Genomic DNA, 14,316 nt, shown 5'->3' with positions numbered 1-14,316 from the left:
CCTTAATACTGTAATAATAAACTGAAGGCTTGAGTGTGATCTCTGCTAGTCTTGTGTAAAGTCATAGGCATGCCATTCATTTAAACCTCAGCAGAGAGGCTGAAATACATATTGCTGGCATGAAGTAAAAACACTATTAGAAGAATATTGTTAAGGCTGCAATGTCAAGCACTTTGAAGCTTGCAGAAGAATTGTGCACCCAAGTGCCACCTGATAGACCCCAAAATGTACAGTTTAACTGCCAATGAAACCCGGCGACAGCTACATTCGCTCTTCTTTTGCCTTTCCAGCAACATCACCAAGACTCTCTGCTTTCTGTCAGCTGACATGCATTTTCTCCTTCTTCTAACACCAAAACTCTTCTCAGATGGTTGATGTTATCCATATTTTTCCAAGGGAAAGTAAGGATGTAAAGAGTATTTACACCACACAGTGGAGAGACACTCAAGACAGCTGTGATGAGTACTGCTCAGGTACAGAAACAGTACAGCTGTGCAATCAAACTTAGCAATTTTCGGGCAGACTTACTGCACAATCCTCTGCCTCACTGACACCACATCACACATCCACTCCCTCCACCCAGAGTGCTGTGCCATTGCAGCTCAAAACCAGGAGCCAGCTCACCTAAATTTTATCACTGCTAACTTATAAAGAAAGTTCAAGATGCAGTTGCTTGACATGTGCAAATCACCATCCTCCAACATCCCAAAACTCGGGCAAAAGGAGCTTTTCAGTGAAGCAGCGCCAGGCACATTCCTGACACACCCTGCCAGATTTTGTGTCCCTTCCTCTAGGCACAGAGTGCTGAAGATGCTGAGGAAACAGTAACAGATTTTGTTACACAGACAAAAACAAGGCATTTTCTTCAGTGGAAAAAAAAAAAAAAAAAAAGAAGAAAAAAAAGAAAAAGGGGGGAAGGGAAGTCTTTTAGGATGACATTTTCAGAGGGATGTTATTTTCTTTTCATCTTTATGGATCAGCCTGAGGCATTTTTATTCGAGTCCAAACAAAGTCTAGCAAAGCCGTAAACATCTGAAAAGTCCTCTTTTAAGAGGAATGATTGGTCCACCTTAATAATAGACATTGTCTACTGACTGCTCAGAGGGTAATTTGCAAATATAAAAAAGCTTTTGTTCACATACAGTAGCTTGAAAAATTTCACTTAAAACAAAAAAGCTGGGTAAGGGCTTGTAAAGGTGTGTGTGAAAGACTAATTTGTTGTTCCCGTCCTGTATTTTCAGAAACCAGACACATTTTGTCTTCATTTGTATTAGTAACATCACACAAGAGTCCAAGCTAATTCCTAATGCTTAAATTGAGTATCAGCTCAGTGCTCAAATAAGAGTTGCTGTGCTACATTTCTTCACAGAGAGCGGGGTTGGCCTAGAAACCCCTCAAACAATTAATGTGTTAGAAATACTGACACAGAAAATACAATTTAGATCACTGATAACACAGGAAATCCTAATCAATACAGCAATAGCTGAAGTCTCACTGATCATGATTTTTTTTTATGTGTTAGTAGGTCCCCAGGACTAAAATTATCATTTTTTACAGCAAAGAGAAAAATTCTCTCTCACTGCATTGAGACATTTTGACTTTCTAGCTCTATGTCTAGTTCACAATCCTGTGATATTACTGTATGCAGAGAAAAGAGATCTACAGAAATCACTCATGTCCCTAATAGACTTTCTACAGAGACAGGTAATATCTTCAGGGGCTTCAAGAGTGTTATGACCACCAGTCTGTGGCAGACTCCACTGCTATGCTAATTTACATCATTTGAGTGTCTAGTCTAGGAATTGAACACCTAATGTGTTTTCACAAATATTAAATACTAGCACTTTCAGACTGCTTTTCTAAGGACATATTTTCCCAGCAAAGGGAAAAAAACATCACCTTTAAACTATAAAGAACTTTTCCCCTGAGTAAACCAAGTGTCAGCCATCAATATGTTTTTCAGATGGCTTCACTTGCAGATGGGAATTTATTTCCTACAGAGTTGAGGCCAGCAGGGGAAAAAAAAAAAAAAAAAAAGAAAAAAGAGACTTCTGTAATGCCCCGAAACATGTCTTTAACAGAAAAACAGAGAAGTTCTTTAAAATAAAAGTCCTGGAGTTAAGCAAGGACATTGCCCATTTGGGAAGGTGGAAGATCTCAGTAGCAGAACTTTGCGAAACACTTGTTCCTATGGCAAAGTGAGCAAAGTGCTTCACCATGGTCTCCACATTATGGCAAACAGACCTCCCACATAGTATCATTTTATGTCGCTGGTATCTGCAGTGCTGGAACAGCCTAGGGATGGGAGAAAGCCAGCATTTCTGCACGTTTCCTGCGTCCTGGGGATTGCAGCTGTGAAGTAGAGCAGGGCACACTTTCTGTTGCATCTCTCAAATACAGTTCTGAATGCAACTTCTGTCATTAAGAAATATTTCCTAAACAGACTCTATACCCCCACTTTCCATCTGATAATCATCTCCTTGTGTTTGCGGTAAGTCAACATCCTTCATCTTTGCCTTATGAGGAAAAGCTATGGCTGTGAGCACTCCAAAATTCCCTCAGCGCTTGCAGATCCCTGTGATAACAAACAGCAGAAAGCATCTAACACACTTTTCCTTTCCTTACAGAGACAAGCACTATAGTCAAAAGAAAGCAGCTTCCATAGCAGCTTTCCGCTTGTGCTATCTAAGTTACAGCCCATGCTTATCACTCAAATTCAGCAATGAAGAAAGGAGACACATGATGCAGCAACCATCCCTTTCTGGCTGTCGGTCATGGGAGAAAAGGGCAGAGGTTGTATGCCCCAGTGTCACCACACACCATGAGAAAACACCGGTGGGTAGCCTTTCGCTCCCTTTGGCTATGAGGTATCTGGAGCAAAGTCAGCCACCTTCATTAACTGCAGCACCTCACTGAAGTCCCAAGAGTCACTCATGCACTGCTGCGTGATGAAGGAGTCTGACCCCATACTTTTGTTCCTGGGGTAACTGAGCAATGCTGAACACGCACACTCAAGGTCTAAGGGGGCACTGAACCAAGCTTAGCAATTTGTTCCACCACCTTCACTCAGGCAAAGCTTTCAGTGATTAATAGCGGTGTGGATAGAGGGCCTAAGCTGTAGCCTCATTTAAATCTTCACATGCTGTCCTTTTTCTTTGAGCTCTGAATAGAGTGTCATCACACTTCTCAACAGGGAAAACTTTTTGGAATAAGCTTTCCAGAGAAGCTGAAGAAATGCTCTCCAGACACGACTGTTAAGCCTGGCTTCAGTTTTACTAGCAGAGCTGCCTTTGGCAGCCACATTTTCAGTCTCTCCATGCTTTCCTCACTGCTCTGGAGGGGAGCGGTGCCCTCTAATGCTGGATAAGCCCGAGGAAGGGCAGCTTCCTCACACCTGCCTTCCTTCTTAGCAGTGGCAGAGCCCTGAGTGCTATTTAGAGAGGACCCAGGGAAGCCATGTGGAGCCAAATCCACATAGCAACAAGGAACGGAGGTAAGCAATAAGGTCATCTGCTGGGAAGTGGCAAGAGGACATTAGTGCTATTTACTTACTTCTTTCCCTCTTGTACACCTTTCCTATAGCTCACTACAACTGAGTCCATGAGACTCATCCTGTTTTTCACTGTGAAAACAAAGAGGAGCAAGGAAGCTTAAGGCTGGGAGAAAGTGGAGCTGATTTAGGAAACATGAGACGAACAGCAAGAGTAACAAGGAAAAGTGAGAGGGTAAGAAAATTATGGCTGCAATTGCAACAAGAAAACCCAGGAAAAGTTGGAAGGCAATTTGAATGTGTGGTTAGAAAGGGTGAGAGTGGAAAAGAGGAAATGCAAAAAGGGGAACCAGCACAAGATGTTATTGCACAGAAAATGGAAAGCAAAGTGATAATGTGCCCCCATACACTGAGGGGAACCTTGATCCTACCAGAGCAAAGGGGACATGGATGTCACTGGACACAATTTCACCCTCTGTGTTAAAGACAGAGAAGGGTTGTGTGAGAAAGCTCTGATGACTTTTTGTGAGAAAGTTCTGAGAGTACAGTTCTCCTTCCTGTTATCTCCATAAATTCTGAAGGAATTCAGTACCTCTCACTCCTACACTATAATATGAAGCAGGTTGTGATTATTTTAGCTGCAAATGGGGGATATTCACCCCCTTTCCCCTGTACACAACAGGCCTGTCCCTACAGGCACAAAGGAATTATTCTTCCCTTTACAAATTACTTTACCAGCTGAGGAACTGCAATAGCTGCCAAACCCCTCAGAAGCCCAAGACCTCTGCCCCATCCCAGCAAGGACTGAAACAAGAGAAGGGAGAGAGGAAGAGAGTTATTTTGAAACAAGTGCTGAGAAGGACTGCAGGAGCAAAGCCCAGCCTCAGAAAAGCTGTCAAGTTCCTTCCACCATGCTGGTGCAGTTACCAGAGAGCCTGTGTGGGGAAGGTGAACATTGCTGGTGAGAGCCCTCACAGCTTTTTCCCTCCAAACCATTTGTAAGGATGACCCCAGCACATCAGTGTCAACACTGCCCTCTCCACCCCTTCCATCCCCCACAAAATCAGAGTTTGAATCAGGTTTTGGTTTGGCTCCTGTTTTAGTTTGGGTTTGCCTGTAACCAAAGTTCTCCTCACCCAGTTCTAGTTCAAGTTCAGCCAAGGTTTCTGAGTAACAGCCCTAGTTCAGGCCTCACTCAAGGAAAAATCTGGATTAAGTTTTCTGCCCGATTCTGCTGTGTGTGTGTACGTGTGTGTGTCTGTGTCTGTGTCTGTGTGTGTGTGTCTTTGCTTGCTAGTCCTGAAAAATTATGAACTGCAGAAGTACCCATGTGGTGTTAGTCATCCAGTGAAGCAGGAAGGAAGCAGGAAGCCCTTGTGAGCACTAACTTTTCAAAGCAGCTTGCAAAGAAAGCCAAGGCCCTCCTCCCCTAGGCTACAGAGCTGCACACTGCTCTTTACCTCCTCACCTTAAGGGGCACCTAGTCACAATTAACATTTGCTACTCATTCAGCCGGAAATATTTGCCCTGTGCAAACAGCTGAGGCATTCGCCGCCAGCCCTTTCTCTGTGCAAGGCGTTTTAGGAAAAAGGGGGAGGAAAGAGGAGCCCTACACTTGCTGAACGGGAGAGGCCCGATTGCACTCAACAGGTTCAGTTCACGCTGTGACCCTGCCCAGCTTCCTGCTATTCAGATGTGTTACTTCCCCTTTGCGGTAATGGCCTGTGGCAGCCGGCCAGAAAACACTATTAATTTCAGAAGTGGCCTGACAACAAACCCACAGCGAAACGAGAGGAAGTGGCAGGGAGGCCATCTGTTGACTTCAGCAGAACAGTAGGGACGCAGCTATGTAGGTTCTACAAGGAAAGCAGATTAATAATCCACAAAGAGGAAACTGGCTAAAATTATCCAGACCATATTAAAAAAAAAAAAAAAAAAAAAACCACAAAAAAAAAAAAAACAAACAAGGGAGTCACTTGAGCTGCAGCTGGACAGGAAATTGCTAGAGCTGCTTGCAAATCTCCACTTTGAACAGAGCAGCATAGGGAATGCCAAGAGCGGAAACCGTTCAAAACTGGATTAGCACAAGCCAAGTTTAACTGCAACCCACTTCTACTTTCACAGTTTATGCACTCAATCTAGGCCACTACTGCATGAGACACTGACTCACTTTTTTCCCATGTTTTGTTTGCTTTTCATTTCACACACTTGCAGTTTCTAAAATTACTTGAAATGGGCTCTGGCTGCCAGGAGTTCTGCAGAACCCCAACCGACAGCCCCAGCTGCAGCATCAGCCCATCACCCTGGTGCTGCACGCAGACTTTATCACTGCCCTATCTTGGGCCACTTCTCATCAGGAAGGATGTTAGTAAGTTGCAGCAGGAAGTTTTGCAATTGCTATTATCCCCCTTTTTCCTTCTGCAGAGACAGGACTGCTTGAAGGGTCTGAAGAGGAAGTGAGGTGACTAAGGGTATATAGAGGCTTTTCTTCCTTGCCTTCACCTGCTAAGTTGCAATGTGGCTGAACAGCAATAGAAAAAAAATTTACAGTCTGCAGACTGTTGATGGATCTCTGTGAAATGAGTTCCTGTCAGACAGGTAAGGACAGCACAAAACCATCTCCTGGTATCTATAATAAGAGTGGCCAAAACTTGTAAACAAACCCAGAAAAATAGCAGCTCCTTACTCTTAAAGAAAAATAATTTTAAAATCCTCATGGCTCAGGGTCAGGTGCATCCCTGTGGTAGCAAAGGGATGCTGGAATATTTTGCAATTAACCTAAAGGCCTTCAAAAGCATTCCTTTCATCAACAAAAGACAAGAATCCAGCACATGCACTATATATTAATTTAGGCACCAGAGGACCAAAGAGAAAAATCAAGGCTTTATTGTCCTAGGGGCTGTACACAAGCTACTGAAAGCCATCATTACCTTTAAACATAACCGTATGTGTATGTGTAATTAACCACACCCACACAGAGGAGGAAGTAGGGGGGGAATAAACCAGCCAGGTTCTCAATAGCCAAAAATAGTTATTTATTAATAATTTAAGGTTTTACATTCTTATAATAAATTCCATCTTAAAACTTTTACACCGTGAATTAGACTCTCCCTTATTGGCAACCATGTGCAGGTTCACTGTGCGTACACACAGGTACAAATGCTCGCACATACTTCCAGTTTTATACAAAAAGAAAAGAAAAAAAAAAGAAAAAGACGCAAAATATTGCATTTGAGGTGAAGCTCCCTGAAGAATTTGTACAGAGGTAATGCACTGTTTAGCACATCTGAAAGTTTTAAAAAGTGATCAAAAATCTTTCGCATTCAAAGACAAACCTCCTCCCAGATGATCTATTTACAAAAGGTAAGGCAAAAAATTAATTTAATTTAAAAATATATATATATATCATGTGGAAACTACATCAACAGCATGAAGGGGAAAAAATAAAATCACCACAAGGAAAAGAAAGATATATGAAAGAAGAGAGTGTACTTGCTCATAAAACACAATTTGCAAACTTCTCACCATGGCCATTTCTCCCTCATGGAAAGTTTGCTTCAGTTCAACAAAGATAAAATTAAGCATGCTGCAAATATGTTCTTTGCAATTAAAAAAAAAAAAAAAAAAAAAAGCCCAAACAGAAAAAAAGCAGAATTTATAAAGAGAACAAAACCATGGATGTCCCTTGGATTGATTTCTTGAGTACACGTGAATTAAAAAAAAAAAAAATATTGCAAACGGATTTAAGATTAAATATTTACATTGATCAAGTAGAATACTACTGAGCTCCCGGCAAACAAGTACTCTAAATACACTAAGCTGAAATCTCTTTCTTTGGCTCCTCTAAATTCAAACAAACAAACAAAAATAACCAGTCTTCACTGAAGACAAAGATGCATGTCACAGATCCAGAAGTAGAGAGTGGGGAAGCAGGACAGTTTCAGTCTCTAGAGAACACGTGCTCAGCCTGTCCAGCCTTTCCCTACCCCCCCGGAAGTCCTCGGACCAGAGCCACTGCACAAGCCGGGATGAGCCTGCTGCCCACCTGCCGCCTGCTCACTGCTGTCCTTCCCAGAGAGCTGATCGCCTTCCCTCCCTTCGCAATAGCCGATTCCGTACTGTGTAACCTTTCCTAGCCTGCTCTGGCAGCTGCTTTTTGATAGCAGAGGCCAGAAAAAAGAGAAAGCTGCGTTTTCTTTATCACTGCCAAAGAATACCAATGAGGAGTGATCCCATGAAACGGATAGGAGAAGGGAGGCAGTGGGAGCTCACGTGGACTGCAGGGAATCCACCTGGAAGACGTTCTGATTGGAAGGGGTGGTGAAGTACAGCTGCTGGTTCGGCACTCGATTGTCACAGGGGCTACTCAAGCCCAGGGTCCGCTCAAAGTCCAGCAGTTGACCCATGAAGTTGAAGTTGGGCGAAATGTTGGACTTCTTCATTTTGACAATATCGTAGGCATCATTCATGGACAAGTTGAGCTTCTGCATGAGGTAGGCCACCGTCACTGTGACCGAGCGGCTGATCCCTGCTAAGCAATGCACGAGAACACCACAGTTTTTCCCCCGTGCTTCATCTGCACAGAAACAGAGATAGAGAAGTACACGTAAGACAAGAGGGTTGGTAACTGATCTCTCAAGACAAGTGAGATTAATACCAAATAGGGAGAAAGGACGGTTCTGATCCCAGTGGCCAGGAGAGCAACGCAAGAGTTAACTTTGTCGGCTTAAAACCAGGACAAGAGGAAAATCCACCCCCTTACGTATGTGTACCCGAGTCTAAGAGCTGAGAAAACGAAGAACGAGATAAAGGGAGCAGGATACACTGCATGACACTGTTTTAAAAGTCAGCTTTCAAAGACACGATTTCGCCTGGAGATTTGCCTTAAATTCTTACAGTCTCCTTGTCCCAGCATGGAAATCCTGCAATATGTCACTGAATGCCTTTTATACAGACCAGCAGACTGCAAAGGTCTATTAAATTATTCTCCAACTGTTGTGCAGCTAACAATGGAGGTATTCAGGCATTTTAAAAGAATGAGGGAAGTCACAGGGGACAGCCCATTAGGAGGAACAGGATGTCAACATTGGTTGAAAATGGGTTCCTTTGTAATAGGAAATGCATTACAATGCCTGGAGATTAGTTTCTTTGTGGCTTCCAGCCCACATTTCTTCCTGCTGGGCTCAGATTACCTACATTCTCCACTATTACCGGTATCATTCAACCGGATTACAGCACAGTTTCCCAACAGATAATACCATGCCCACCTCACCGCACCCCGATGGGGTGGATTTAGTCCTCCTCGAAACGAAGTGCAAATTTTAACCCGAACTCCTTCACCCCAAGGGGACATGTTTCCAAAGCTGACGGATAACGTTTAAGGGCTGGCAAACCAAGGCACCGAGCCCAAGAGGTATATCATTCTTACCACAAGATTTAATTAGAACTCTGACTATACATTTGCCAGGGATACCACTTATTAGTAACTTGTATTTAAATGCTAGCTTCCCAGATCGCTTTTATACTGCTTTTCAGTAATCCCAAGAAAGAAACAAAAAAATACCCAACATGACAAAAATAAATAAATAAATGAATGAATAAACCATCAACCCCGGGTTTATTTACCTCCCCCCCCGCCCGCCAGGAAGAGATTTAAAAAGATCTTAAATCCTGCGCATCCCAGCAAAACGGCTCAGGGAGAAATCCCAAAGCCAGCCCAACCAGGTATGCGTTTGCAACCTGCAAATCTCGCTTAGAATTCACCAGGGCTCCTCAATGACCTCCCCCCCACCCCCAACAATCCCCACCCGCCCCTCAACTTAAACCGGCTTTAAAACCAGAAAGCAGGGCATCCCCCAGAGACTGCCAGAAACGCTGCTAACGCTTCTCGCCCGAAATCTCCTGAATTCTGCAAATGAAATTGAATTCTGCCGCTTGACATGAAGCTGTTAGCAAATAACCGTGTCTCACCTATAAAGGAGATGGCCTCAGGAAAGAACTGAGACAGATTCTGGCTCCAGTGGTCAGAGATCGGGATCTGTTTGTACTTGAATTCGCCGGCGTTTTCAAAGAGATTAGGCAGGTTGGGGGTCACATTCAAGATGTATTTAATGCCAAACTCTTCTAAAACGTCCAGATTAGTGGAGTCCTTGGCACAGCCTAAGTAGAGGTAGGGTAAAATCTCCACCGGGAAGGAAGGCTGGTTGTTGGATAGAGGGCTGCCATCGGAGTCGGTGGCACTATTGGGGTCTCTGTCAATGTCAGATTCAATGTCTGATGAGGAATCGGAGCTGATTCGGAGGCCTCCCAAGCCGAGAACTGGCAAAGGAGGAGAGCTGCTACTACACGAACTGTCTAGGTTAGTTTCGCAGTGGAGGGCGAACTCGGCCTGGAACTTGCTGAAACCGCCTGGGGAGAAAAGCATAGAGGGGGGGAAATGCAACCCGATATAAGATGGCAAGTCGACTTAGTGCCCTGCTAAAGCCCCGTCTGCAAAGGGCCATCTGTTTCCCACCCTCTCGAGCGCCGGAAAAAAAGAAAAAAAAATATGTCACACTCTCACACAGACGGACAAACCTAGAAGAAGGTTTAAGAAAATCGCCTGCTGCGGCGGAGGGCTCAATACATTCAAGATTAAAGCTCTGTGGAGCTTCGCCCTGCGGGGACCTCTGGCGAGATGTCTCGGCGGCAATTCCTTCTGTCCTCCCCGGCTCTGTGCCCAGGATCCCCGTTAGCCCTGTCCTCCCCACTCTGCTACAGCGATTCCAACCCTCGAGATCTCGTTAAACAAAGCGACGACAGGGATGCCGGGGGGGGTGGGTGGGGTGGGGGGCCGAGGGCAAGGGAAAAGCCCCCTGCCCAGTTCGGCGTCCTGCCGCAGCGTCTGTGTGCAAAACCCGGGGACGCTGCGGCCGGCCCCCCCTCCCTGCCCCGGGCAGGGCTGCGGGGCTTGACCCCCCGGCAGCGCAGCCCCAGGCAGGCAGCGATCGCTCCCCCAAGTCCGGGCGGCCCTTCTCACCTTCCAGATAAAACGCCTTGCAGCCTTCGTCTTTGAGGCGCTTGAGGAGCAGCCCCAGCACGGACTCTCCGCCCGTGTTCTCGTTCCAGTCGCGGCTGTGCTCGTCGTACAGCACCACCGTGTCGGTGCCGCACCGGCGGGCGAAGCGCTCCCGGTCCTCCTCGCTGCTGGCGACGAGGGAGCGCAGGGGCAGGTTGCCCTTCTGCAGGCGCCGCAGCATGATGCCGGGGATGGCCACGTTGATGGCCGACTCGATGTGGGACGACTCGTACAACTCCTGCGGCCGACAGTCCATCAGCAGCAGCCGGTCGTTGCCCATCTCCAGCTGCTCGTTCAGCCACGCCACGGATTTACTAATCGCCATTTCCGACGCGAAAGGGACGGGTCTGAACGTATCTAGCATGAGGAAGGACGGGGGGAGCGGAGCGTGCTCTGGAAGCGCCCCTCTCTCTCACAGAGGCATGCGGCAGGCTGGGCGGGCGGGCTGTACCCCTCCAACTCCGCACAACTTATCTCCCTCCGCCCCAGGAAAATGAATCACGCAGCCCCCCCGCGCCGCCTCCCCCGCGCCGGGCGGCGGAGTCACGGGGAGAGAAGCAGCCCCAGCCTCTGTGTGTGCGTGCAAGTGTGTGTGCGTGCGTGCAAGTAAGTGAGTGTGTGTATGTGTGTGTGTGCAAGTGTGTGTGTGTGTGCGAGTGTGTGTGCCTGCGTGCTCGCAGCCAGCCTGCCCGGTCTCCTCTTCCCTTTTTTCTTTTTTTTTTTTTGTCAATGAATCCCTGAATGAACCTGCCTAATCGCCGCTGCAGCCCGAGCCCTTGGGCTTTTCCTCCGCCCCGAGTGAATGAAATCCAATTAACGTGCCGCCGAGCGGGGCTCCCCCGCTCAGCGCGGAACCCCGGCGGCAGTGCCGGTGCCGATGCCGGTGCCCGCTCCCCGCCCGCAGCGCCCTGCGGCCCCGGCGCCCGGCGGCTCCTCAATGGGTACAACCGCGGGACGCCTCAATGGAGACATTCTGCGGCGCAGCCAATGGGGGCGCGCGGAAGGGGCTGTTGCCGCGGCGACGGGCCGGCTGGAACAGGTTGTGTTGATGAATCGTTAATGAGTTTGTCATTCACAAAAACGGAAAGGAATTTCCGCTCCGGATAAGCCGAGTGCAAACAAGCGGCAGCCGCGGCGCGGCGGGCGGGGGCGGCGGGGGCAGGTGAGGGAGGGGGCGCGGCCCCGGCCCTCCGGTCCCCGCTGCGGCCGCCAGCGGAACAAAAGGCACTTTTTCTCCTTTTTTTTTTTTTTTTTCCCCCTAAGTTCGACGCCCGCGAGGGTCGGCCGCGTTCCCCCTAATTCCCCAACGCCGATCCCAGCCTGGCGTTTCATGAGGGCGTTCTAGGAATCCCGTTTTAGGGAGGCGGGTAGCCTCTGTCCTCAGCTGATCTCTACGCGGGTGAAGGGTAAACCCCGAGTTAATCCCTTCCTACGCGGCCCGGCTTCATTCGCTGCACGAACCGCAGCCGGGGAGCCGGCACCGCCTCGGGAACAGCCTGCGGGCACTGGTACAGCCGAGGCGGGCCACCCCAAAAACCTGACCGGGGAAAGCGGCTCGCCCGGTCCCTCCAGGTAGCCGGTCGCTGAACCGCGTTCGCCCGGCTGCGGCGCGGGGCCAGCACCAGCGCGGAGCCCCGGCCCACCCCCCCGGCGGCGGGGAGCGCCCTGCCCGTCGCCAGCCCGGCGGGGCCCAGCCCGGCAGGGCCCCTCGCACCTGGCAGCCCCGGCCGCAGCACCGGCTCCTGCTGCGGGGCGGCCTGCGGGTGGGGCCCCGCCGCCGTCCAGCGCTTCCCCCGGCCGCGGCCGGGCGGAAGGGCGCTGCGGGCTCCACCGCAGCGGGGGAAGAGGGGGAGGCTGCGGGGCCCGGCGGAGCGGCGCCGGGGCAGCTGGGGCCGGGGAGGACCGGGTGGAGCGGCGCCGGGGGCCGGTGGAGCGGGGTCGGCGGGCTGGGTGCTCCGGGGGCCGGAATTGGAGCCGGGCGGGGTTGTCCCAAGGTGTGCTAACGTTAGCAAATGGGTAAGTGCAAAGCGAGGAGCGAAAATAAATCGGGAGAAGCCTGGCCTAAATTCTAAGCCCGCCGCTAACATCTGCCCCGGAATAAAATTGTATCTGAAGAAGCTAATCTCGCTTACACTGCTGCTGTGCTTCAGGGCTGATTATTTTTAACCCCAGCTGAAGGAAGTTACTTAGGTAGCGAGTGGCTGGAGAGCGTTGACCCTGGGAACAGCGAGTGGCATGGACAGTCCCGTGTGATCTGTGCAGAAAACATCCGTGATGTTAATTAAAGATGACACATCAGTCGCTGCGGTTTCAAGCAAGGCTGACACCCAGATGGCATTAACGACGTCCTCCCCACCAGAGATTTTTGAGAGGATTCCAAGGTACCTTTTTCAAAGGCATGAAAGCAGGACCATAGTGTTACACAAACCTTGCCCTGCCCTTTTCAGCAGCAGGATTTGCCCAGGCTGATGTGTGACGCTCTGGACACACACTACGTACCTTGACCCACCACCCAGTGGGGGCAAATTGTCCAGCCCACCTTGCCCACCGTTGTTCTGCCGTCTCTTATTAGAGAATTTTCAGGCTGTTCTTACCAGGTGCTTCATTTGTTGTTCAGTTCTGTGTATTTGGAGTGTGATGCTTAAATGTTCAGAGCAGTGACAGATCAAAGCAGGAGCCCTTGCTTTTTACTTATTTTTTAATTGATATTTTCCTACACACACACCCCTGCTATATGTGTTTTGTTTTCACCCATGTCAGGGCTCAGGCAGGACAGCAAATTCTTTGGGGCTGGCATAATTGGTCAGTCTACATTAGTATGACAAATAGCACAGTCCTGGTAAAATTAATAACTAGGTCATAATTTAAGTACTATTTCCCCCCCCCCCCCCTTAAAACTGGCACCATGTTTAGTCTTTGTCGCTCCTCTCAAGGGTATAAGATCAACTTTTGTTCAAATTTTATTAACTAATATAACCCAAACTTCAACCATTCTAACCATGCATTTCAGGCCTAAGAGATTAAAGTGCTGGAAACAAAAGTCCTGCAAAGCATGGGCAGCAGAATAGAAATTCTCAAACCACCTTAGCTGTAGTTATCTTTTAAGGTGCAGTATAATGTAATGCTTGTCTTACAGTCATCTCAGACATTACTTATTACTCATTTATCCTAATAATAAGCTGTATTTTCTGTTAACCTTAATTCCAACAGGAGCTCCAGCCAGAAGAATCCTCAAATGATTGATTGCCACCTAAGGGGGCAACTTACAAAACAAGCAGGAGTCACATTAAAATATGATGAATGTGACCTGAAAATTAAATACAGGGACAATTTCAGTATAACATTGCAGCAATTCCCAGCAAGCTTGACACAATGATAAATACAATTTGTTCCTTGTAATCCATGTTGTTATTAATTAGCATGGTTTTTTGGGGTTACATTGTACTGTTATTTTTAAAAACTAAGATGCACAGAAAAACATTGGTACATTGCAGAGTTAGAATTAAAAAAGGACCTGTGAGGAACATGGAGGTTGGAACTAGGTGATCTTTAAGGACCCGTCCAACCCAAACCATTCTGTGATCCTGTGAAAACAGAACAAGCCCCAAATTACTTCTATCAAACACTTCCACATTCATATCAGGTAAACTTGCCTCTTTGATGACCAAAACACTGTAGGAAGAAAATTTACTCTGATTATCATCTTCAGGGCATTGTCAGTGACATTTTATGGCAGTGCTTTAAAATAAAAATCTTAGTAATTCAACAT

General features: G+C 47.7%; 1 protein-coding gene across 1 annotated transcript; it reads right to left on the bottom strand.

Annotated features, from left to right (window-relative positions):
• Positions 1-6,501: 6,501 nt before the first annotated feature.
• Positions 6,502-11,427, bottom strand: DUSP6 (dual specificity phosphatase 6). The gene is made up of 3 exons (XM_051622920.1): positions 10,509-11,427; positions 9,461-9,898; positions 6,502-8,066 (listed from the first exon to the last, which is right to left on the bottom strand). The coding sequence occupies exons 1-3, from the start codon at positions 10,909-10,911 to the stop codon at positions 7,759-7,761; spliced, it is 1,149 nt and encodes a 382-aa protein (XP_051478880.1). The 5' UTR covers positions 10,912-11,427; the 3' UTR covers positions 6,502-7,758.
• Between the last annotated feature and the right edge of the window lie 2,889 nt (positions 11,428-14,316).

Source organism: Apus apus, chromosome 1 (genome assembly GCF_020740795.1).
Source record: "Apus apus isolate bApuApu2 chromosome 1, bApuApu2.pri.cur, whole genome shotgun sequence".
Classification (NCBI taxonomy): domain Eukaryota; kingdom Metazoa; phylum Chordata; class Aves; order Apodiformes; family Apodidae; genus Apus; species Apus apus.
Note: the sequence above shows the minus strand (reverse complement) of the source record. Positions and strands in the feature narration are given on the sequence as shown.